The sequence below is a fragment of the Humulus lupulus genome, chromosome 8 (genome assembly GCF_963169125.1).
Source record: "Humulus lupulus chromosome 8, drHumLupu1.1, whole genome shotgun sequence".
In the NCBI taxonomy this organism is placed as follows: domain Eukaryota; kingdom Viridiplantae; phylum Streptophyta; class Magnoliopsida; order Rosales; family Cannabaceae; genus Humulus; species Humulus lupulus.
In genome coordinates this window covers 66,213,581-66,241,147 of record NC_084800.1, presented here as the reverse complement: position 1 = coordinate 66,241,147, position 27,567 = coordinate 66,213,581, and the positions used below count along the sequence as shown (strand labels likewise).

The 27,567-nt window shown below is 41.7% G+C and overlaps 1 protein-coding gene across 2 annotated transcripts; it reads left to right on the top strand.

The window, feature by feature from the left end:
- Positions 1-24,168: 24,168 nt before the first annotated feature.
- Positions 24,169-26,644, top strand: LOC133797609 (probable glutathione S-transferase parC). 2 transcript variants are annotated; one of them, XM_062235563.1, is made up of 3 exons: positions 24,169-24,283; positions 25,501-25,850; positions 26,010-26,644. In XM_062235563.1, the coding sequence occupies exons 2-3, from the start codon at positions 25,533-25,535 to the stop codon at positions 26,352-26,354; spliced, it is 663 nt and encodes a 220-aa protein (XP_062091547.1). In that variant the 5' UTR covers positions 24,169-24,283; positions 25,501-25,532; the 3' UTR covers positions 26,355-26,644. The 2 variants fall into 2 exon arrangements, with proteins under 2 accessions (XP_062091547.1, XP_062091548.1); XM_062235564.1 differs by having other exon boundaries at positions 24,191-24,283; positions 25,505-25,850.
- Positions 26,645-27,567: the final 923 nt, after the last annotated feature.

The window sequence follows — 27,567 nt, the reverse complement described above, 5'->3', positions numbered from 1 at the left end:
GATTTAATTGATATTTTTGGCACTTGGAAACTGTTGACCCTTGTTTTGGTCAACGACACGGAGTCAAATAAACGACAGGAGATTAGTACGATGCTTGAGAAAGCAATCTAATGGAAAGCAAAGGACACAAAGAATTATAGTGGTTCGGCCCCAGTGATTGGTAATGACCTACGCCCACTTGATACTATTATTAATATTGAGCTTCAAAGGTGTGATCAAAGAACTAGGGTTCCTGAGTTTCACAGACCTTAGAAGGAGAAAACAATACAAATGATGGATAACAGTAATGCAATTCAGAAAAAGAAAAGAAGATCAAAAGATCCCCCCTTGAGCTATTTCTTGTATATTTATAGGCTCGAGGAGGGTTACAGGAGTCAATTAATTATATCTTTCCTTAATAAATGGATCTTCAGGTTATAATGAAGAGATATTCTTGAATATCATTACAACTGTACAAATTTATACATAAATATACGGAGTATATGACCAGGCTGGTCGTATATAAAACTTGGACTTCGCATACGGAAATATCTCTGGTTGAGAGGCGAGCAGCATCTCTGCCACATGTCGAAGATTCTTGCCACGTCATCAACATCTATTTTTTGGATAAACATTTGCCCCCAAGTTTATTTATTGCAACCAGCAATAAGTGAACTTAGGAAACTAACTTTTCATATGCCCCACGAAATCTGTCAGAGCCCCTCGTGCGTTCTCGAAAATTGTGACCTAATCACGTTCAATCATGCCTTTTCGGTTTCCAAGTAATCCCTCTGACGGATATTACACTCCCCCATGCGTAAAATCGAAGTAAAAATTTGATTTTTAGGCTAGCTGAAAAACTGGGTTTTTCCCGCCCCTTCGGAGTTGAAAAAGCTTTTTTCCAAAAAAAAATTATTTCTGCTTTCTGATCTGTTTTTCAAACTGCTCGCATAGAACTTAGTGTTTTCGTTAGAATGCTGCTGGTCGTAGATGCGAGCAACGTTATTCCAACTTTCAACATAAGCTCCCAAGCTGTGCGTCTTATCTCCTCCTTTCTCTGTTCGCAGTTTACATGCAAGATCTGTGGGGAGGAGAAAAACCTATAGAAGACGACCTATTGGCTCAACTGCTCGAGGACGAAGAGCAACCATCATCACTGATTCCTGACATCCCATTTTCTCGTGTCACTACAAACACTTCACCTGTCCTGGCTCAAAATATGGCTCATGCCAAAACCAAAGCCCAGAAAAAGAAAACCCCCACTCCTTCACTTCAGCCTGCTCCTAGGGCTGAAACTCCCTCGTCCAGTGGCCGGCATGAAAATGCTCCTAACCCCAACATCCAAAGACACACTCGACCCCAACATGCCATTCAGCCAGATGTTGAATGTCATCTAGTTCCTGAGAGCAGAGTGACGATCAGGATGATCACCAATTATATCAGGAAGAACGGTCTCACGGGGGTGTGACCTTAATCCGACCTAACCAAGACCAAAGGGCGAACCTGCCCGGAGGCGCCTTCAGCGCCTGGTCGAGGTTTCACATCGAGGCAGGGGGCACCTTGCCTCTTCACTCATTTTTCCAAGGGGTGGTCAACTACTTCAGAGTTGCCCCTTTTCAAATAACCCCAAACAGATATCGGATGCTTGTTGGACTCTATATCCTGTACAACCACAAGAAATAGCTCGTGCCAACTCCTCATGAGGTCAACTACTTGTTCGACCTCAAGTCTAACCCCAACCAAGAGGGCACGAGATTTTTTCACTTCTGCCATCAGGAAACCGGACGCACTTTCCTGACTGACACCACGCATATATCAAATGTGGGGAGGTACTACCAGGAGTACTTCCTCACAACTGACATGATCGCGGATAACCTGGCTGTAACGCCCCAAACTCCAGGGACCGTTACGGTGTGCCTTGCAAACAGTACTAAACTCGCTAATCGAGTCATTTGGCCAAATCGTGAACTAAGTATGATTAGCGGTTTAGGGTTTAAAAAACTTTGGTTAGGTTGTAACGTTTCACTAGAACGTTTAACATATACATTGGGATCCCAAAAATATAATTTCAGAGTTTATTACAGGAAATATTTACAACAGGCCGTTCTAAGCGGCAAAACAGGGTTCAATTGTAACGCCCTGGTTACCCCAGAACAGTTACGGTGAACCGGAAATTCGACCCGCTACCCGAGTCCTTTGGTTAAAAACGTGATCTAAGTGTCATTAACAGGTTAATGTATAAAACCAGTAAAAAGGAAAGGGCACTTTTCATTAAGTAAATAAACTGCTCATGAGCCTTTTTAAAATGTTTACAAGTAGTTCATGTTACAAAAGAGTTGCTACAGTTCCAAATATACAATCCCCGCCGGCCTAAGCGGCAAAAATAGGGTAAACCCCTAGTCCCTCTGAGAACTCCTTGACCGTGGCAGTCAAGCGGCCATGTATGTACATTACATCGCCCAAGCTCTCCACTCAAGGCTGGCCAAGCTTTTCCTTTCCTTTACCTGCACCACATAGCACCCATGAGCCAAGGCCCAGCAAGAAAACACAATAAAGCATGATATAATATCAACAACGATCATAATAACCATTCAGGACTATCAGTCCAACAAATAGGTGACAATAGCCAAAAGTCACAATAATGAGCATCGCTCCCTCTAGCCATGTGACGATAGGGTCACCAGGGCTTAACTGATAGGTGATTTCTTTCATAAGCTTGATCAGGACAGGTGCATGGTGATTGGTCACCAACATAACCTTCCTCACGACTCTAGAGTCGAAACTATGGACAACGTCCCTTAGCCTTGTGACAGACAGTCACCGGGGTCATATACCTTGGCTATAATCATCTGGTCGTAGACCAAGCAAGCGCTTATAAGTTTCTCGACCCTAGGGTCGGTCTGGCATTAATGCTATAAAGCCATTCAATGCGTGATTCTCGACTTTAGAGTCGGTCCCTGACTAGTCAGTGTCTCAAGTAGGTAATCAGCGTTCAATAACATTTAATATGCAATCCATGTCCACACATATCAACCAGCATGCCTCAAACATCAAACCATACATGCCATATATCTATACAGGGTGCAACTGTATTCATACACTGTTTTCTTACCTCTGGTTCGAGTGAGAATAATTATATGAACGACCCCTGCGAACGATCAACCTTTAAATTCCTCGACGGTCACCTGGTCATAACCAAAATATAGGATTCATCAATAAAAATGATAACTGAGGGTTCCCAAACCAAATCCCAGCCCCCGAGACCTCAAATACTACCCAACCGGGTACTATGTCCAACCCCGAGGCCTATGGTTTGAATCCCTAAGCTAAAAACCTCTTTCTAGCAAATTTGGCCTTATGGGCCGCGACCCCCAAAAGCTGTGCCGCGGCACGCCCCCAAACAGAGAAGCCCCCATCTTCCAGATGCGCATGGGCCGCGGCACGCAAAAGCTGTGCCACGGCACCCAGCCCAGTTCAGCAACTAGCCCACGCACAAACCAGATTTTCCCCCTGTGCGTTTTTCTCTCAAACCAGCCTCTCAAACCATCATAAAACCTCCTCCAAACATGTAATTAAACCCTCAAATAACAACCTTAGCTCACTCACATTAAACCCCAATCAAACCAACACCAAAACCCCCTTTGATTCTCACTTCCCACATCAAACTCCATGAATTACAAACTAAAACGAAAACAGAGTACTAGCTGAAACCAAAGGCTAAAACTCACCTTGAAACCGGTTTTGAGCCTCCCTCACAAGCCAAATCAAGTCTCCAATCCAGCCCTTAAGGTTCCCTAGCTTGAACTCCCACCAAGAACTTAAAACTCTCAAAGGAGAAGTGAAGAAGGTGATGCACGGTATGGAGGAAGCAAACCCCTGTTTTGCTCTATTTATTCTACAGCTTTCTAAGTCACTTAAGTCATACATATCCTTCCAAAAAGACCAAAATACCCCTTGTGTCATCTTAAGCCTCTAAAGCCACCCCAAGGGCAAAATTGGTACTTCCCGCTTAACCCATTAATTATAATTAACGCTTCCCAATTCCCGCTAATCTCAATATCCTCAAACACCAATAGTTCATATCCCGTTACCCTAAAATCCTCGGTAGCGCTATAACCATTAATATCACCCCGAGACTCACCCCGAGCCCCGAGCTCAAACCTGTTATGACCAAACCGATAAATCACGTTTAAAGATCGTCTCATGTCGAAATACTCGAACCAATCCACATTATAATGTGGTCTCACAATATATCATTATCGCACATACAAATATACGATTATACCCTCAACGGGCCAAATTACCATAATACCCCTGTAAGCAAATGTGGACTCACATGCATGCATTTAACATTATATTATAATATAATTCTCATAAACATGCATAAACACATTTAAATGGCATAATTAAGCAGTTATGGCCCTCCAGGTCGCCTCCTCGACCTTGCTGTTCCTCCACAACACCTTAACCAAGGGTATTGTCTTATTTCTGAGGACTTTATCCTTCTGATCAAGTATCTGAACAGGCTGCTCCTCAAAGGAGAGATCTGGCTCAAGCTCCAGATCCTCATAGCTCAAAACGTGACTCTCATCCGATACATACCTCCGAAGAGCGGATACATGGAATACATTATGCACGGCCGACAACGCCGGAGGCAAGGCTAGCCTATAAGCCACTTTACCAATCCTTTCCAGGATCTCAAATGGGCCTACAAACCTGGGACTCAGCTTGCCTTTCTTCCCAAACCTTCTCACCCCTTTCCATGGCGAGATTCTAAGGAAGACATAGTCTCCTACCTGGAACTCCACGTTCCTGCACTTGGGATCTGCATAGCTCTTCTGTCTACTCTGAGAAGTAAGCATCCGAGCTCTAATCTTATCAATAGCCTCACTGGTCCTCTGAACCGCCTCAGGACCTAAGTATCTCCTTTCACCTGTCTCATCCCAATGAATGGGAGATCTACACTTTCTACCATACAATATCTCATAAGGTGCAACACCAATGGTAGACTGGTAACTGTTATTATAGGAGAACTCTATCAAAGGCAGATACTTACTCCATGATCCACCAAAGTCCAGTACACATGCCCGCAGCATGTCCTCCAGTATTTGGATCGTCCTCTCAGATTGTCCATCTATCTGAGGATGATAAGCTGTACTGAACTTCAGTCGTGTACCCATGGCCGTCTGTAAACTCTTCCAGAACTTGGAAGTGAATGTAGGGTCCCGATCCGACACGATCGACCTAGGAGCTCCATGGAGACGCACGATCTCTCTCACATAGAGATCTGCATACTGGTCAACAGTATAAGTAGTCCTCACTGGTAGAAAGTGAGCTGACTTGGTATAGCGATCCACTATCACCCAAATAGAATCATGTTGACCAACAGTCCTGGGCAAACCCACCACAAAGTCCATTGTGATGTCTTCCCACTTCCACTCCGGGATATCCAGAGGCTGCAGTAACCCTGCCGGCCTCTGATGCTCAGCCTTGACCTGTTGACACGTCAAGCACTTAGCCACATACTCTACTACATCTCTCTTCATCCCTGGCCACCAGTACAACGATCTCACATCCTGGTACATCTTCGTGGTGCCCGGATGCAAAGAGTAAGGTGTAGTATGAGATTCATCCAGAATCTCCCGCCTCAACTCAATGTCTAACGGAACACATATACGTCCCTTGTATCTCAGCAACCCCAAATCAGACACTGTATAATCCCTGGATGCTCCATCCAAGACATCTTCTCTAATCTTGATCAGCTGTGGATCACTCAACTGACCCTCTTTAATCCTCTCTAACAGCGTAGACTGTAGCATAACATTGGCCAACTGGCCCACCAGCAACTCTATACCAGCTCTGGTCATATCATCAGCTAACTCTCTGGCTATCAGCCTAATACCATGAATCTGTCCCGGGCCCTTCCGGCTTAAAGCATCAGCTACCACGTTGGCTTTCCCTGGGTGATACAGAATCTCACAATCATAATCTTTCACTAATTCCAGCCAACGCCTTTGCCTCATGTTCAAGTCCTTCTGAGTGAAGAAGTACTTCAGGCTCTTGTGGTCTGTATAAATCTCACACTTCTCTCCATAGAGATAGTGCCTCCATATCTTTAAAGAAAAAACCACCGCTGCCAACTCTAAGTCATGAGTGGGATACCTCTTCTCGTACCCCTTCAACTGACGAGAAGCATAAGCTATAACTCTCTCTGATTGCATCAAAACACAGCCTAAACCCTGATGAGAAGCATCGCAGTATATCGCAAACTTCTCTTGATCTGTAGGAAGACTCAGAACTGGAGCTGTAATCAACCTCTGTTTCAACTCTTGGAAGCTATTCTCACACTTGTCTGACCACACAAACTTCTGACCTTTGCGTGTCAGCTCAGTCAACGAAGTAGTAATTTTTGAGAACCCCTCCACAAAACGTCTGTAATACCCTGCCAATCCAAGGAAACTTCTAACCTCAGAAGCATTCTTTGGCCTTGGCCAATCTCTGACCGCTTCAATCTTTGATGGATCTACTGTAATCCCCTCCTTACTGACAATGTGCCCAAGAAAGGACACCTGAGACAACCAGAGTTCACATTTCTTGAACTTTGCAAACAATCTGTGCTCTCTCAGTCTCTGTAGGACTAACCTCAGATGCTGCTCATGCTCCGATTCAGTCTGAGAATACACCAGAATATCATCGATAAGGACGATCACAAACTGGTCTAAATAATCCTTGAACACCCTGTTCATCATATCCATGAAAGCGGCAGGGGCATTAGTCAACCCAAATGACATAACTAAAAACTCATAATGCCCATACGTAGTGCGAAAAGCGGTCTTCGGTATGTCTCCCTCCTTAACCCTCAACTGATGATAACCAGAACGAAGGTCGATCTTAGAGAATACCGTCTTACCCTGCAATTGATCAAACAGATCGTCTATCCTTGGCAAAGGATACCGGTTCTTAATTGTCAGCTTATTCAGTTCTCTGTAATCTATACACATCCTCAGAGAACCATCTTTCTTCTTCACAAACAGAACTGGCGCACCCCAAGGTGAAAAGCTAGGTCTGATAAAACCTAAATCCAGCAGCTCTTGCAACTGTACCTTTAATTCTTTCAACTCAGCTGGGGCCATTCTATATGGTGCTCTAGACACTGGCTCCGTCCCTGGGGCCAGTTCTATAACGAACTCAATCTCTCTATGTGGTGGCAACCCTGGCAAATCCTCCGGAAACACATCCAGAAACTCACAGCTTCACAGACGGATCTGACACCCTGACCAGTGCTCAGCCCGTGGTGAACTTAACTAATAAGTTACAGCTTCACAGAAGGATTTGACACCATTGTCGATTCTGACTAATAAAGCAGTGCCATTCACAGGTAAGCCATGCCACCAAACATATATCACATGTCCAATATCCATAAACAAGGTATTTAGCATGCTTACTAATAGATACCAGTACAATTAGGACCATGCACAACCACAGAGGCTCAAGCTCTGAACAATATCATACCCAATATACAAAGCATGTCCCAATCACATGTCTCTCATGCATCATATGCAATACATCCAACAAAATTAACATGCACCAATAACAGCCATGCATGTCACGTTTAATAGTCAACCAACATGCATCAAGAATAGCCATGCATGTCATACATAATAATCCACCGACATGCATCACAAATAACCACGCATGTCATACTCATTAATCAACCAACATGCGTCATAATAACCATGCATGTCTCATATACACAGGGTGCAGTTTTCTTACCTCAAAGTCGAGCTAGAATGATTAAAAGAGCGACCCTTGAGAACGATCAACTTTTAGTCCTTTAGCGGTCACCTAGTCATAACCAAATATAAGGTATCATTAATAAAAATGATCAACATAAGTTCCCAAGTCAGTATCTAGCCTCCGGAACATCAATCCCCACTTAACCGGGTACTAGGTTCAACCCCGAGGCCTATGGCTTGAATCCCCAAGCTTAAAAACATGTTTTTGGTCAAAATGGTCGCGGCCCTCCCCTGCTGCGCCGTGGCGCGCCCTCAAACAGAGAGGGCTCTCCCTCTGCCAGACGCCAAGGGCCGCGACGCACCCCTGCTGCGCCGCGGCGCTCAGCCCAGACCAGCAATCGACCACACACGAACCATTTTTTCCCCTGTGCGATTACTCCTCAAACCAGTCCTTCAAACCTTCTCTAAACCTCCTCCAAACATATAATTAAACCCCCAAATAACACCCTTAGCTTACCCTCATCAAACCCCAATCAAAACAACACAAGAACCTCCTTTGATTCCCACTTTACACATCAAAGTTCTAAGGCTGAAACCAACAACCAAAACAGAGCATAACCTGAAACAAGTGACTAAAACTCACCTTGAAACCAGTTTGAACCTTCCTCAATAGCTAAACCAGGTCTACAACTTCAGCCCTTTGAATTCCTAGCTCAAAACCTCAAGATGGCCTCAAGAACACCAAGGGAGATAATGGAGGAAATTGTGTAAGGGAAGGGAGAAGAATTGGCTCTGCTTTATTCTGTTCTTCTACAACCCTCCTAAACCTCATGTATATCCAAACCAAATGACCTAAATGCCCCTAGGTCATTTAAAGGCTTCTAAGCACTCCCAAGGGTAAAATCGTCCTTTTCAACCTATACCGTTAATCATAATTAACGCTCTCCAATTCCCGCTATTCGCAATATTCCTAAATATCAATAAATCATATCCCATTACCCTTTAATTCCCGGTAATGCTCTAACCATTAAATTCACCCCGAGACTCACCCCGAGTCCCGAACTTAAACCCGTTATGACTAAACCGAACACTTACACCCCATGATCGTCTCATGTCGAATAGCTTGAACCAATCCACCTTATAGTGTGGCTATATTAATTAATCACAATCATGCACCCAAAATATACAATTACGCCCATAGTGGCCAAATTACCAAAATACCCTTACAATAATAAATTCTCCCATATGCATGCATCCACCATCATATAATAATATAATTCACATAAACATGCATATAATCATTAAATACTATAACAAATCAATTATGGCCCTCCCGGCCTCCTAATCAAGGTCCTAAACCTTATTAGGAAATTTGGGGTATTACACTGGCCTTCGCTCAAGGAGGTAAAACTTTTGTACCACTGGCTGTTGATATTTATTTAGTGCTCTTCTCCACCATTTCTTAAAATTTTAATGTCCTTCAAGCCCATGGCAGCGACCAGACCCAACTCCTGATATGGAGTTGAGATCAGCCCTCTTGGCCAGCATGACTGATGTAGAAAAAAGCGTCAAACATCTGGTCACAGAGGCAAATCTTAGGCTAGTTGGCATCTTGGCCCCTCATCAGGACATGAGGGAGTCAACTGCAGGGAGTGCCACAGCCGAGGAGGAACCCAAGCAGTAACCACCAGTGTCGCCTCCACGAAGGAGACCAACCGGGGTCGCGATCAGGGAACCTGCTGGCACACCTCCAGCAGAGAGGCCCTATGTCCCCCTTGGGAAAGGGAAAAAGAAGGCCACCGAGCCTGTCGAACACTCGGATGAGTCTTCAGACGAGAATGGTACAGTCATTTCTCTTTTAAATAGCTTGTCAATTCCCTGTCATCTATTCGACGGGGGCGACAATTTTAAATATGCTCCAAATTTAGGTCCAAACTTCTTCATGTCAAAGAGTGAGTATAAGACTAGTAGATTCTATAGGATAGCAACCAGTAATAATAGCTCGGGTATTTGACTTTGCAATCTTTCTTTATTTCTTTTTCTAGTGTTATATACTTGGTCATTTATGCTATCTCACTGTTCGACATTTTGCTTCTTTTTCAGACATGGACTCTGTGAATGTGTTCGACATTTACAACACTCCTAAGGCTGCCGCGGCTCCCTCGAACAAAAATAAGGCAAGCAAGTGGCACCATGGGGAAAGCAGCAAAGCGTCTCAGGCCAAGAAGACTCACAATTCAGGCCCCCCGGAGGACGGGCCCTCAGCCAATGCAACTCCAGCCCCTCCTCGTGAGCAACAGACTTAGGACTCTGCATTTACTTAACTCATTGGGAGCTGCTCGTGGGATTTTAGAAAATCTCTTACACTTGTCACACCTCCACACGAACTCCATTGAGTCTTCATTCATGGTTGGCTAGAAGTATCCTTGCCTTAGGATCTTTTTTGACAAACTTTGCCCCCCAGTGTGGTCCCCGCAAAAGCCTTCGTGCACCTCTTTCATCAATTCTTTGGCTTTTCCCTTGGTAATAAATCTAAGAAGTGGCAGTGAGTATCCCCTTCGGTACAGGATCCCATCGACCAAAATATACCTAGCAGCTTGCCACTGAAGGGTCCTGGCTTTGTTTCTGTCCGCTAGTAGCATGCCGCTTGACAGATACTCTACATATGGTGCCATCCATGTATCCACCATCTAGATGACCAGAGTGGTTTCTGCTGCTTGGATGCTTGGCACTGATAGTCGTTCGACTGGCACTATGTTCAGAGTATCAGCATCTTTTGCACTTGCCAACTTTGCCAAGGCGTCTGCATTGGCATTTTGATCGCGAGGTACTTGCTGGAGAATGTATTTGTCGAACTGGGCTAACAGATCCTTTGCTTTGTACGATAGGTGACCATCTTCAAACCTCACGCCTGGTACTCTCCCAAGACTTGATTCACCACCAGCTGCGAATCACTATAGATGTCAAGCACTTTTATGTTCATATCCTTGGCTAACCGCAATCCAGCGAGTAATGCTTCATATTCAGCCTCATTGTTAGATGCAGTGAAGTCAAATCTAATTTCATAGTGAAATCGATGCCCTTCCGGCGTTATCAATATCACCCCTACTCCTACGTGGGATTCGTTGGATGAACCGTTTGTGAAAAATTTCCACGAGGGTGCTTGGATTTGACACTCAAGCTCACTAGGCTCTTCAGTCTGCTCGCCACTCGCGAGCTCTGTGAATTCGGCGATGAAGTCAGCCAAGGCTTGTCCTTTTATCGTTGTTCGTGGCAAGTAAGATATGTCGAACTGCCAGAGTTCAACTGCCCACTTTAGTAATCTTCTTGCAGCCTTTGGCTTTTGCAGGACTTGTGGAAGAGGCTGGTCGGTTAAGACCGTAATTGGATGAGCTTGGAAGTAAGGCTGCAGCTTCCTAGAGGCCAAAACTAAACAATAGGCTAACCTTTCGATGGGGGGATACCTCAACTCTGCTTCAATTAGCCTTTTGCTTACATAATAGACAGCCTTCTGCACACCCTCTTATTCTCTTACTAGAACAGCGCTAGCAGCGTAATCCGTGATTGCCAGGTAGATGAACAAAGTCTCTTTATCGACCAACTTTGACAAGATGGGTGGTTACGCCATATGCGTTTTTAGTGCTTGAAAGGCCTGTTCGCACTCATCTGTCCATTAAAATTTCTTATTGCCTCTTAGTAGATTGAAAAATGGGACGCACTTGTCTGTCGATTTCGAAATGAATCTACTGAGAGCAGCAATCCTCCCGGTCAGGCTTTGGACATCCTTAATCTTCACTGGTGACTTCATCTTGATCAAGGCTTTTATTTTCTTAGGATTAGCTTCAATTCCTCTCGAGTTAACTATAAATCCCAAGAACTTCCCCGATCTTACTCCAAAGGAGCATTTAAGGGGATTTAACTTCATCTGATATTTATTCAGGACGTTGAAGCATTCCTGCAAAATCCCTTACATGCCTTTCTGCTTTCTTCGACTTAACCAGCATGTCATCGACATAAACCTCCTTGTTTGTGCCGATCTTCTCCTTGAACATGTGGTTGACGAGTCTCTAGTAAGTCGCACCAGCGTTTTTCAAACCGAAGGGCATCACCTTGTAACAGTAGAGCCCTGTATCAGTTCGAAAGCTAGTGTGATCCTCATCAGGGGGTGCATACTGATTTGATTATACCTGGACTATGCATCCATGAATGAGAGGATCCCATGCCCTGCAGTGGCATCGACCAGCTGGCGATCCTCGGGAGTGGAAAACAATCTTTGGGGCAGGCTTTATTTAGGTCTGTAAAATCCACGCACGTACGCCACTTGCCATTCGGCTTGGGCACTAGTACGGAATTAGAGACCCACGATGGATAAAACGCCACCCTGATGAACCCATTCTCCTTCAGCTTATCGACTTCCTCCTTGAAGGCCTTTGATCTATCTTTGTCGAGCAGCCTTCTTTTTTGTTGCACTGGTGGAAAGCTTTTGTCGATGTTCAGGACATGGCTGATGACTGCAGGATCTATTCCGACCATGTCTTTGTGCGACTAGGCGAAGACCTCTTGGTTCCTCCTTAAGAACTCCACCAGTGCTTGTTTTGTTGTTGTTTCTAAGTTTTTACTGACTTTCACAACTCTGGTCGGATTTTCCTCATCGAGTTGGACCTCTTCAAGGTCCTCGATGGGTCCCACTTCTTCAAAATCCCCAAAGCGAGGATCTATCTAATGCCCTACTTCCTTAGAGTTGTTACTAAGTGAGTTTAAAAACGTGATTTTAGCTTGCTAATCGAGGTTTTAAGTTAAACAGTGTAATTAATCCATAAACAGAGGAAAAATGTAGAATTAACTCCATATCATTGAAGATTATAAAAGTTTGACACCTGGGATCCCAAAATACAGTTTGGAAATATTTACAACATAAAAACCGTACTAAGTCGGCTAAGCGACAAAATCTAAGTTCATTTACAAACATCTCCCAAAATCTTCTGGCTGTGGCAGCCAGGCTGGCCAAACATGTACATGCCGCCTCATGCCTACTGTACTCATGGTTGGTTGATCTTCTCTTTACCCTTACCTGCACCACAGAGCGTCTGTGAGCCAAATCCCAGCAAGAAAACCCACAAACAGATAACATATGCAACACATATATCAAGCATATAAACAGGCCACCAATTGGCTAAACACATACGGCCTAGCCGTCCCAGGCGTTACCAAGCCCTGGACTCGTGGACCACGCTGTGAGGATATCTCAGGTATCCTTTTAGGGACTTGCCCTGGAAATTTGCACTCCACATGCTCAACGCTGCACCCGGCCCCTTGCCGTTCTCGGCCTTGCACTCAACATGCCCAACACCGTTCCCGGCCCTTCGCTGTTCTCGGTCTACACCGTTCCTGGCTCTTGCCGTTCACTCACAAAATAACACACATAATATAGCAAGTACAGAATTCTAACATAATCAGATAAAGGGCTACGCCCCACAGTTCCAACATATTGGGCTCAGCCCTGCATATCAATTCCATTCAAATATATTGGGCTCAACCCTGCATACAAGCTCTATGGGAACAAGGGTTTTCTTACCTGAGTTCCAAGCATTCTGAGCACCGATGCCTCGAGCATAGTCCTCTAACGTGAGCCTCACCAAAACCCTAGTCACAATACATTAACAATGTCCATCCATCAAATTCTAATCCAATAAATAACTTCGAGCCATAACCCTAACCTCCGGGACCTTGAATTCTATCGATCCAGGTGATAAAATTCATCTCGAGCCTTACCCTTTGAGTTCCCAAGCTTAAAATACCCTTAAAAACTCAAGCTAGCACTAAGGGCCGCGACCCCACCCACAAGAGTTGCGGCTAGCCTCAAAACAGAGGCTAGCACCACACTGACCCCCACACGGGCTGTAGCGCGCATGAACCTCTCGGCCACCCATGGCCGCGCGCGTACACGGGCCGCGATGCACCCCTCCTAGGGCCGCGGCTCTCACCTCCAAACCCAGATTTTTCCACCATTTTTCCACACGTTTCCTCAAGCCAATTCACCCAAAACTCATCTATCAAACCCATATAGCTAACACATATATTCCAGCTCAATAACAAATCAGTAACAACATCAAAACCCATCAAAGTCTACTTCAACATCCAACTAAAACCCCAAGAACAAATTAGATTCTACCCACATGCAAAGCTTGGAAACACAGCTGAAATTTTAAGCATAACTTCCATGAAAAAGCTTACCTCTTGCTGAGTTAAACCCCTGAAGTTGAACCTTAATCCCCCAAGCTCCTAGCTCCTTAACTTCACAGCCCAAAGTCCTCAATTTCTTGACTAATTCCTCCAAAGTTCTCCTTGTGTTTATCTTGGAGAGTGAATGAGGAAGGAAGAGATAAAACTATCCTCTAATGAAAGAAAAGAGGGTAAGTCGGTTTCCTTAGAGTTTCTAAGTAATTCCTCTTTTTTGTTTTATTTGACTTAAATCTAAAGGGTTACCTCAAGGCTCGGGGTACCAAAACGTCCCCGAGGGAAAAATGGTAAGTTTCCCCAACATTCCCGCCTAGACATTCTATCCTCAAATATATCTCCAAATATTTATTTTCATGTCCCAATAATCCCGTAACACACCTAGTACCCAAATTACCCCTTGACTCGACCCGAGTCCGAATCTCAACCCTGTTGTAACTTTCTAACTAATCGTTCACCAGGACTGTCTCGGTCCGTGCTACACAGATATATCACATATATATAACATTTATTACATTTATACCCCTAATATCCAGACGGGGCCCACATGCACATTTAACTTAACTAACACATGCATCATAATCATATATACACATAAGTCCACATATTAGCATATTAAATCATTTATTTCCCTCCAGGCACACTAATCAAGGCCGATTAGTGAATTCGGGTCGTTACAATCTAAGTTCCTATCCTCACTTTGGGAAACGCCCTATTTGGTGAGATTATCACCTGAGCGGGCCTGAACATCAGTTGCCATTTGCAACTCCTTTTCGGTGGCATCTCTCGATACACCCTTCTTTGCCTTGGTGATCGAGGTGTTGTAGCACTCCCTCGCTTCCCTCTAGTTTCCCAACACACATCCTATCCCTGCATCTGTTGGGAATTTCATAGCAAGGTGCCATATGGAGGTGACGGCTCGCAGGTCGACCAGAATTGGTCTCCCTATCCCACCGTTGTATGCTCAAGGACAATCAACTACTATAAACATAGTGAGTAATGTCCTGTTAGCAGGTGCAATGCCTGCTGTGACTGGGAGTCTAATCATCCCTGCTGGGGCGAGCCCTTCTCCGGAAAAACCATAAATGGTTTGGTTGCATGGATCCAGGTCTTTCACGGAAAACTTCATCCTTTCCAGCGAGGACTTATATAGGATGTTGACAGAACTTCCTGTATCGACCAACACCCTTTTCACCATCATGTTCGTGATCTGTACGTCCACGACCAGCGGATCGGAGTATGGGAATCGCACGTGCTGGGTGTCGTCGTCAGAGAAGGTGATTAGTTCCTCCTCTATTCGAGCCTTTTTTGGTGCTCGATCCTCGACACTCATCATCTCGATGTCCTGGCCGTGGCGCAGGATTCGAGCATATCGTTCCCTAGCGTTCTCACTATCTCCTGCAAGATGTGGGCCTCCGCAGATGGTGACTATGGTACTTGCCACGGGAGCTGGCTGTAAAGGTGGCGAGCGTTGGCGTGCAGGCGTCGACTCGTTTCCACCTTGAGCCTCTCAATGAGAACCTCCCGCGGGTCGCACATATCTTCTTAAATGTCCTTGTCTTATCAGGAACTCAATTTTGTCCTTCAGCTGGTTACACTCATTGGTGTCGTGCCCGTAGTCGTTATGAAAATGACAGAACTTTGTTGAATATCTCTTGGAGATATCTTTCCTTATTGGTGCGGGTCGTTTGTAGGGAACGCTTGAGCTGGTCGCCTGGTAGACCTCGGCTCGGCTTTCAACAAGGGCAGTGTAATTAGTGAATCTTGGTTTATACCGATTACCTTTGGGGCGCTTACTCTCGAAGGTCGAGGGTTCGTTGCTAGCCCGCTTTCCACCATTCTTACCATTGCCATTCCCGTTGCCATTGGGCTTCGACCCGTTGGCGGCTTTGGCGGGTTCTTCCTTGGGCCCCTTGTCTTTTGTTGGCGATTTCCCTTCGTTGGCAATTGCGTCCTCGAGCTTGATGTACCGATCAGCTCGATCTAAAATCTCCTGGGTACTTTTAACCCCATGCTTTCTGAGGCTACTCTAGAGGGGAGAATGGCGCCTAACCCCAGCAGTTAGGGCCATCATCTTGCCTTCATCGCCCACTGTCTTGGCTCTAGCTGCAGCTCGCACAAAGCGCTGAATGTATTCCTTGAAAGGCTCCCACTCTTTCTGGTGTATCTCAACCAGTTGGTTCACCTCAGTAGGGTGCACACGGCCCGCATAAAACTGTCTGTAAAACTCCTTCACGAATATCTCCCAGGAGACTATACTCACAGGAGGGAAGTTAAAGAACCACTCCTGGGCGGCATCAGAAAGTGTCGCTGGGAAGATCTTGCAGCGAGCATCTTCAGAGACTTTCTGAATGTCCATTTGTATCTCAAACTTGTTGACATGAGATAATGGGTGTCCATACCCGTCAAAATTCGGCAGTGTTGGCATCTTGAACTTACTGGGGGTTTCTGCCACAACAATCCTCTGTACGAAAGGGGTGCCTCTCCTCCGATCATACTCAATGTGTGATGTTCTCCCCTCGACCAGCTGCTGCACAACCTGGTTCAGGGCATCGATTTGAGCCTGAACAACTTCTGGGATTGCTCGGGTCTCTGGTGCCAGGGAAATGTATTCATTGTGCCTTTCTCGGCGGTCGTTGAGTACATCCCTCAAATCATCGTCTCTTCATCGCTGCTCGCTGGCTCCGATCCGACTAAAGACGTTATTCTGACTGGGCTGCCCCTCAGCATTATGACCTGCTGGTCGGTTTTCTCTAGATGGGGGGCTCCTGCCTCCACCTCTTTCTTCGTTCCTTCGACCAACATTTCCTCTGCCCGAGTCGGCTTCATTGTAGTCGTGCCCATCTCTGAATTGTGGCTGGCTATGGTGCGAATGACTATTCTCTCAGTTGCCTCCTTGGGCTGGCATTTCCCGAGCGCTAGGGGGAGGCTTGCATTGGTCGGTGGGTCCCCGTGCATCGTTATGCCGTGGGGGGCCCCTAACTGCAAAGCCTGTCTCTGAGTTCCTCCTGTTGGCAGAAGGACACTGCCCCCTACTCGGTGGATGTGGCTCTTCTCCCCCTGGGCGTCTAGGGCTACGGGGCCGTTGCCTGGCCCTATTCTGCCTCGGGCGCCTCGACCAACCTGAGACGGAGACTGCTGCTCAGGATCCCTAGGTGGGACATCATCCTGAGGCATAGGTGGCTGCTCCGGCCTCTTAGGGCTTACTGGCTGGAGTGGAGGACTAGGATTGGGACCCCTTTGAGGTGGCCCGTTTAGAGGCTGATCTAGCTGGGAAGCTGGCGCAGCCTGATTCCTAGCCAGCTGGATGGCCGCTTCAAGGGCAGCCATGGAATCCCTCTACCGACGGTCCATCTCAGCCTGCCTTTCGCTCAGCTCCTTGGGCTGGCATTCTATCTCCCTTTGCTGCAACGCCATTATCTCAGTAGCATTCTCTTGATTGGCCCTCAGATTGGCCAACTCATCATGCAACACCCCCAGTGTTGCCTTCAAGGTCTCAGAATCCAACTCTTCGTCATCAAACTCCAAATGAGGTTCGTCTTCAGCCACATTTGGGGGAGGAGGCTGGGATGGTGCAGCGGCAGCCTGTCCAGTCTTCTTGGTAGTTTTTTCCATTAGATTATTTCTCAAGCTCTCAATGAAAGCACCAGAATGTTGATGTAACATCCCGATTTTCCTAATATGGCTTAGTGCCTGGATTAGGGGGCCGAGAGGCAATAATTGATTATTATGTGGATTATATTATAGTATAATCATGCTTGTATTTTAAAGATATTGAATATGTGTATGTGGGCCGTTTCTTATAAGAAGGGCATATTAGTAATTTGACCCGCTTGAGGTATAAATGCAAATATGAGGTTGTGTGATTGAGACCACATTATTATGTGGATATATTTGGGATACTCGACAAGAGACGGACCCAATGAGCAAGTTAGCGAAAAAGGTCACAACGGGGTCTAAATACCCGATTTGGGGTGTATTCTAGTAATTTAGTACATTACTGGGAAATAGTGGGTAATAGGAATTTATTGGTAATTATGTGAGAATATTGGGAGTAGCGGGAATTATAGGATGTAAATCGTGGTTAGCGGGATTTAAGGCAAAGGACAAAATTGCCCTTATGGATATTTGAGGTATAAGCTAAGAGCAAGGGATAACTAGGTCTTTTCCACTTAGGTTTGGAATTTAGCTGGCTGGGATATACATTAAAATTTTAAGAAATTTCAGGAAAAAGGAAACACAGCAGCTCTTACTATCTCTCTCTATCTCTCTCTCGTACTACACTTCTTCCCTTGGGGTTTTGGTGAATTTGATTATCTTGAAGGGTCTTGCTTGGAGGGAAGGCTTGAAACCAGGGGGATTGCTAGGATTTATTGCTACTGGAGTCATATAGCTGAGGTAAGGATCTTGAGTTGAGGAATATTATGTTAATTCAGTTGGTATAACTAGAATTATGGAGTTCATGCATGTTTGTTAATTGGGAAATTTGGTTTTGAGATTGTGATGAGTTTAATTTAATATTTATTTGGGTTTGATTGCTGGTAAGAGGTATATTGTTGTTGGGGATTTAATTGGAAGGTTGGGGTGGAATTTAGTGAGATTTGGCTGGGTTCGGTTGCAGAAAAACCCAGATAATTATGGGTTCTTGGTGATGAGCCGCAGCCTGCGAATGGGAATTTAGGCCCGCAGGGCACGGATGCAGGGGCGTGCCACGGCGCACATTAGATTTTAGGGAGGCTGAGCCTCTAGATTTGAGGTGGGCCGCAGCTCGGGTGAGATGGGTCGCGACTCTTAAGGGGAAAATTGACCATAATGGGATTTTTAGGTTGGAAACTTGACCGTTTGGGCTCGGGATAGATCGTACTTTCTTGTTAAGTGGAATTTGATGTCCCGGAGGCTAAGAGTTGGTCTAGAAGTTGTTATTTACCTGTTAATGATGGGAACTTCCTTATTGCGGTTGTGACTAGGTTTTCGCTAAGGGCTTGAATCGGGGATCGTGCTCGGAGGATTTCGCTAGTAACCCGCATCCGGACCAAAGGTAAGAGAACTGCACCTGCTATGTGAATGCATGATTAGAGCTTAGTTAAGGTGATGACAGGATTATAATTATGTTGTGAATGTCTGATTAGGTACGCTGTAATGTGCATGATTATGATAATGCTTATGACTGTTGAATGAATGTATTATGATGCATGGTGTAACTGTTTGATAAGTATGCTATATGGAACATGAGACTGTTTGTATGACTGTGAGGCTTAGTTTATAAACTAGGGTATCATTAGAGTGTTGAATGAAGATCAACTTATTAGCTGAGAATTTGATGGGTTCTGGGAGGTTCTTAATAGTTAAGAATCTCAAAGCTTCAACTTATAAGTTGGAGGCACGTGGTGGCTTGACTTATAAGTCAAGGGTATAAGGGACTTACTTTATAAGCTAAGATTGGCATAATGCACAAGGAGTGCAGGCCACCATGGCTGGGCCACACTGGGAGTGCAACATGCACTTGACTGGCTCGGATGCCAATAACTTGAACGAAAGTGCGACATGCGCTTGTGTGACTCCATGGTTTCCAATTGAGTTTAATAGATGTACATGACTCATTTATTACTGTTTGAAGGTTGTTTTATTGACTGAACTGTTGATTGTGTTCTCTTGGTGAGTCTTTTGGCTCACATGTGCTTTGTGGTGCAGGTAAAGGTAAAGAGAAGCTCAACCAGCCATGAGTCGGAGGGCATTAGCAGTGGTTTGTACATATGCAGTCCATTCAACCACCACGACCGAGATGCTCAGAGGAACTAGGGTTAAACCCAGCTTTTGCCGCTTAGGACGGCTTAATGTGTAATCTGAGTTTTGTAGCAGACTTTTAAACTAATGTTTTTGGGATCCCATGTAAAGAACTTATCTTTAACTTAATAGAAATGTTTATGATATGATCAAAAAAATTTAGAACCCAAACCTTAGTGGTTAATCACGTGTTTAGTCCAAATGACTTATTAGTAAGTCCAGCACTGGTTTCAAAACACACCTGGTAATGGACCCTAATTAGCAGGGCGTTACAGTTGACCCTCATTTTGGTCAACGACATGGAGTCAAATAAACGACAGGAGATTAGTACGATGCTTGAGAAAGCAATCTAATGGAAAACAAAGGACACAAAGAATTATAGTGGTTCGGCCCCAGTGATTGGTAATGACCTACATCCACTTGATACTATTATTAATATTGAGCTTCAAATGTGTGATAAAAAAACTAGGGTTCCTAAGTTTCACAGACCTTAGAAGGAGAAAACAATACAAACGATGGAATAGTAATGCAATTCGGAAAAAGAAAAGAAGATCAAAAGATCCCCCCTTGAGCTATTTCTTATATATTTATAGGCTCAATGAGGGTTACAGGAGTCAATTAATTATATCTTTCCTTAATAAATGGATCTTCAAGTTATAATGAAGAGATATTCTCGGATATCATTACAACTATACAAATTTATACATAAATATACGGAGTATACGACCAGGCTGGTCGTATATAAAACTTGAACTTCGCATACGGAAATATCTCTGGTCGAGAGGCGAGCAGCATCTCTGCCACGTGTGAGCCACATGTCGAAGATTCTTGCCATGTCATCAACATCTGTTTTTTGGATAAACAGAAACAAAGAAGAAAGAGATAAATAAAATTGAAGAAATGAGGAAAAGTTGGCATTTTTGCAACTTGAACATTGAAAAATTCGGCCCAAATCAGCCCAGGCCCGTTGGCCTCTTTCTCCACCGTCAGCGCCATGCGGCGCCTTATCATCGCGCCACGCGTCCCAAAGCAGCCCTTCTCCTCCTTGTGCCACCTGTCCAAACCATCTTCAATTTCCCCCAGCCCCTCCACGACTCCAACGTCCAGGCTTCTTCAGCTTCACCCAGCGACCTAAACAATTCTAGCCCAGGCCCAACGCAGGAACAGCCCTTCAGCCCAAACAAAGCCAGTAGGCCCAGCACTCCCATACGCCCAGCGTCCTAGCCGAGCTCCCTTCAGCCATGCGCCCAAACAAAGCCAGTAGGCCCATCTGAAGCTCCCCAACGCAAGTCAGGCCCATCCAAAGCAGACCCACTCTCCTCCAGCCCGTTGACCCAGTCAACCAGCCTCTCCTTCAGCTCTAGCTGCCTACGTGGCGCCTCCCCATTGGCTGCGGATTGGGTCAATGGACCAGCTGCACTAGCCACCTTCTAGCCCAACTTTTGATGCACTTTGGGCCATGAATCTTCTATTTTGAGCTTTAAAGCTCATCTTTTTTGTGTTTTTGAAAAAGAGCATTTTGACCATGCACCAAAATAACTATGTTAATATTTATAATAATATTTGATTTTTCAAAATCATATTTTATTATTAATATTTCAGATTATTTTGTAAACTCCAAATTGTTGTTTAATTTCTTCTTAGTCATTTTCTCCCTCTATAAATAGGGACTCTTCTTTCACATTTACCATGTAATTTTTAGGTAGCAAAACTCTACCAAATTTTAGTCTCATTTCTCATATTTTCTCTCTAGAATTTCATGAGAATGTCTAGCATTGTAGGCTAACATTCTTAGGAAGGTTAGGATTATCCTATATGCACTATGACTTTGTTTGATATTTTTTATTCACCTTGTGCTTAAAGTTTATATATTTGAGTGATTTATTTTCTTTCATCTCTATTCCTTCATCTTATTATGTATATTTATGTTTACTAATAGTATATAGATTTTGTCAAACACTTCTATGTATCATCAAATTAGTGAAAATAATATAGATAATATCTTTATCATTTTCTCAATCTCATTCATATATATTTACTTTTACTAAATCTATATAGAATTAGTCATGCTCTTTCTATGTATTTTATAAATAGTAAAAGTAATATTTGTGTTAGGTTTTATGTCCAATCTTTTATTGCATTATGGCCAATGGTATAATGTCATTTTTAGATTTCTCATAAGATTTCATCTCATCTTTCTATGGTAAATAATAGTAATCACTTGAATACATTTTTGTAAAATATATTTGTGCTTCAATGTTAAATCTTCCAAATGAATAGTTCGGATGTGAACTATCCATTTGAGTAATTTTTGTGAATCAAAGATCCAAATAAATAAGTATGCATATTGGTGACTCTTGATCCTTCCTATTTGTTACCTATTGTTACATCACACTTTAATCTATCTTTATTTCTAATCTCTAAATTTCAAAAACAACAAAAATATCACTTGTTCTATTTTTCTCATATTATTTATCTCTAAACTTTATTTATTGCTTAACTTTATTTCTTTACCTCCTTGTGAAATCGACCGCCCGATCTATATTACAACCACCGCTTAGTAGATACACGTTTTGGGCATTAAACACTAACCAACTACCCTAAACCGCAAAGTAATAATATTTAATTATTCAATACTAGATAAAGGTAAAACAAAAGTTTTATTAATAAGTTTTACTTTCTCTCAATACATAAATATAAATATATATATATATATATATGAGTAACATGTGGTTTAATAACATGTGGTAAAGAGTTATTAATAGGTTTTGGTTTTAATTTTTTTTAAATATTTAAAAATCAAATAAAAATTTATTTTAAATTAAAAAAATCTCTTTAAATTCATTTTAAATATGTAATTTATTAAAAATATATAAAACAAGAATAAAATAAACAAAATAAAGATTGTGTTCATCTTCAGTTCATCTTCGAACCTATTATTCCCAATTGTGGTTATACACTAATTATCATACAAATAAATCTAAAATTAACAAGAAAATCATTATGCTTAAAAATTGAAAATCTATTTTCAAAGTTTTATTTTCATTTCAGATTAAAAAAAAAAAACAAATTCAACATTTGAGTTGAGGAGGACAAGTTGGTTCGCAGCTGAAGTGCGAGGAGTTAAAGGCCCAGATCTTGTGGTCTGGGATCTGGATTGCGGCGGAGAAAAATGGTACATAAATAGCAGAGATATGAGATAGAGGGGCGAACAAGCCGCATCTTTGATGGATAAGAGCATTTACAATAGGAGCAACACTATAAGTGACTTAAGTGGTCCCACCATAATTTTTTTAATAAATCTAACAAATAAAAAAAAAATGAAAGCAATGTTGCATTTGTTGGGCAACGTTGCCAATCTCCTTTTAAAAAAATCTCCTCCACCTCATCCACCTACCCTACCACTAACAAGCAATTCTCCAAACAACTCTCATTGGAGTTACTCTAATTGGTCTCCGACCCTCTAGTTTGAATTAGAGATGCTTATCCTTAGCTTTCAGATAAGTTTTGCCTTAAAATACAGTTTGAAGTCAAATGAGTTTCCACAAATGAAATGTACACCTTCATCCCAAATGTATGTTTCATTTGGAAAATAAATTGCTTTTTTTTTCATTTCAGAAGTACCTTAACAATGCATAATCTCTTTTAAGTTTTAATGTTATGTTAATGTTATTTTTTTTTTAGTTTTCTTTATTTAATAAATTTGAATTTTGTTTATAATTTAATTAAAATAATTATTTAAAAAAAATGATTATTTCAAATAATTTTTAATGTTTGTTATATTTTAAATAAAAGATAAATATTCTGAACCAATCAGAGATTGCCACTTTTGTGTCTACCTGGCACGTAATGGTGCTATAATGTGATAAATTTAGGTGTTTTTGCCACTAGTTTATCAATATATTTACGTTTAATATTATTCATTTTTATTTGACTTTTGTGCTCAGAGAGAACTGCATGGAGAGTTTTTACTTTGCCACGTCACAATCATTTCTTCCATTTGCGTATTTGATGACGACGTAAAAACAATTATATTGTTCAACGACATATAATGTAGTTAAAGCAACCTAAGCCCAAGTCTTAAAAAAACTAATAAGAAGAAGACCAGCTCACCTGAGCATAAATGAATCCTATATATACCTTGTTTTTATTATTGATTAAATCAAATTAAATTATTATTTGTTAAGAAAGTAACTGATTAAGAAATATACGTTTGATTTAAAGATAATTTCCTAATTATTGATCATTAGGCCCCACCCACCACCCTCAGAGGAAGCGGTTCGAGAACATTCAGGTCCCATATAGAAAGTATACTATATATGAACAACGTGAGTAATGACATCATGTAGTAGAATATACGGAAAGAAAGTAAACTCTAATTTTAACACCTCATATCTCTCCTATCCTTCCCTTATATATACGAAAAATAACACTCCTTTGTTTCACACTTCATCGAGGAGGTTTGGCCTGACAAAGCTCCTTTGCTACCATCTGATCCTTATAAGAGAACCCAAGCAAGGTTCTGGGCTGACTTTATTGACAAGAAGGTACGTTCGTTTTATTAATCAATACTAATTAGATGCAACGCCACCAAATTTCTCGTAAAAAAATACTAATAATTTAGTAGTAACATATTACCACCACATGAGTAAATAAAAAATAATTTTGTTAGTGGTAACTCGTTATCATTATTTTTGGTATGTAACTATTTGATATCTTGTGATCTTATAAAGTATTGTTTTAGTACAATAATACTCATTTGGTGAACTGTATTTTAAAATCACATATATTTAGAATTTTGTATTTTAAAATCGCACATATTTGGTACCATAAATCAAATTTAATTAATAAATTTTACCAATTTAATTAAATTACTCTCAATTATATAAATTCCAAATTCAAATTTAATTATATATAATTGACAACAGCTTGGTCATATTGACAAAATTTTATTTATTAAATCCGAATTTAGGGTACAAAAAATGTATGCATTTTATTTGCCCTATAAGCAGAAAAAAAAAACTATCAAAATGATAGTTTATAAAAACAAAAGGTACAAAAGGAGTAAATTCTCATTCTTTTATTATAAATATTAATTGGTTGCAACACCCCCTAAATTTCTATACAAGCACTGGAACGTGACTAATAAGCCTATAAGAAACTATATTATATATCACATGGTTGGAAACATATTGATAGTTTTGGGTTGTATCAACATTGCATTAATTATATCCCAGTACTGAAAGATATATTTATATTTATAATATATATACCTATATATGAAGATGATTATATATTTTAAGGTATTGTGTGTAATGATATTATATATAAGGCGTTTTTTTTTCATAAATATTCTATAATCTTTAAGATGTGCGCTTTCACGATCAACTTTAACAGCTGGTCAAGAGGTTTATTTTTTAAATATATATATATATATATATATATATTTGCTGATATTATAAGTACATACGCTTTTGCTAGATATTATAATCTTATGGTGAGCAAATTACAGATTCTACCCAAAAACACAAAGATATAGCCAAAAAAGGATAAAGCACTCAGTATTCAATATATTATATTTCTTAAAACTCGACAAATTTTGCTAAAAAACAAAAAGAAGAGTAGTTTCCACAGTCTCCGCCGCACACCTGATATCTCATCTATATAATTAATCTTATAACTAGAAGAGCACTTTATCTTTGGTTCTTGCTCCCTTCACAATAAAATTTCTCATCATTTCTTTTCATTATTGCTTTTACACCAGCTAGCTAGGTGTTTGAAAACATATTAGTAGCTATGGCGGATGACAAGCTGATTCTGTTGGATTTCTGGGCAAGTATGTTCGGCATGAGGATCAGAATATCTCTAGATGAAAAGGGTATTGAGTACGAGTATAAAGAACAAGATCTTTTTGACAAGGGTCCCTTGCTTCTTCAAATGAACCCGATTCATAAGAAGATCCCGGTTCTCATCCATAATGGAAAACCGGTGTGTGAGTCTCTTATTATTTTGCAGTACATCGACGAGGTTTGGCCTGACAAAGCTCCTTTGCTACCATCTGATCCTTATAAGAGAACCCAAGCAAGGTTCTGGGCTGACTTTATTGACAAGAAGGTACGTTTGTTTTACTTTTATTATTCTATAATCTTTAATGATCATATAAGACTGAGAATGATTTGTCATGCAAATTAACTTGTAATTATCTTGTCAAATAAGCAGATCTAAATAATTTCATTATAATAAGGTAGTGATAGAGGTAGACTAAAAATGCAGGTGTATGATGCTAGTAGGAAGATATGGGCCACAAAGGGAGAAGAGCAAGAGGCAGGGAAAAAGGATTTCCTTGAAGCGTTGAAGATGTTGGAAGGAGAGCTTGGAGAGAAGCCATACTTCGAGGGAGAGAGGTTTGGATATGTAGATGTTGCTCTAGTGGGATTCTACAGCTGGTTTTATGCGTATGAGAGTTTTGGAAACTTCAGCATCGAGGCCGATTTTCCCAAAATCACTGCTTGGGCCAATAGGTGCCTGCAGAGAGAGAGCGTCGCCAAAGCTCTTGTCGATGGAAAAAAAGTCCATGAGTTTAGTGTCGATTTGAGGAAGAGGTGGGGAATCGAGTAGAGAAACTGTGCGTTTTGCTTTTCTTTTCTTTCTGATAATTGACGAATAAGCAAGGGAGAGACTAGAGGTGGCCCTGCCCCTGCTCCTTTTTTAAAAATAAAGATATATTTTACATAATTTCTAGTTGACATTACCTAGTAATGTTCGTTTTTTTTTTAATTTGTGTTTATTTGGATCCACGGCGCTAGCTTTGCTACATTCACTATATGACAGTTTGGTGTGATGTTCAAAGCTTATTCTGTAATTCTGTTGCATTTTGTCATGGAATAAAATATTAATTAAAGATCCCATTTCTTTAATGAGACTATTAGGGATAAATGAATAAGAATTAAAAAATAGATAAGCTTTTTAAACCAGACTATAGAAAAGGGATTACGTGAAGTTATTTACTTGATTTTTATTTGTTAGCATAAAAAGCCAAACAATGTGGAATAAGTTGGTGGACAAAATCTTATAGTGGAGTAAGTTAGTGGACACTGTCCTATTATTATTTGATTAACAGGAAATAAGATACAGAAAGACGGTCTGCCATCCCATGAAAGAGTTAACAATTTTTTTATAGAAGTATTTCTTGAAAGCTTCGACATGTTCTAGAAGAATACAAAATGACAATCAAGAGGGACTCATCTTCATTGTTAAACCATAATTACACTATAATTAATTACTAGTTTTTATTACTGTTAGTTGTGGTCCCTTTGATGTGTGACACGTTATCTATTCCTCTGTTTGTGAATCCAATGGCTCAAATGAGCACTGATGTAATATATATGTTGACGCGGTTCTTCGACAACAGATAATTAATAGAATAAATAGTGGGGTTAGTGCTAAATAATGAACCGTAATAGATGAATGATCTCAAAGTAAAATGATAACACGACTACTTTTTTAGGTGGTTCAAAGGTTAAAATCCTTCTAGTCCACCAGCCAATATTATTGATATCTTTTTGATATTCTTTACAGAGTATTTCTTTACAAAATAGAATCCAACCCCTTGCAACTCCCAGGGTCTCCATATTTATAGGGAGAGGGCACTTAGGGGTTGGCAAGGGAGGTCATCCCGTGACCTTCTTACCCATCATGTCACTTCTGTGACATTCATGATTAATTCCTAAAACCTAACAATGAAGTGTGGTCTAATCAATAGATAAGGGGGATAATGGGCTGCACGGCCCAATCCAGTTGTGGGTGCCTGAACACGCACGTTTATGCTTTG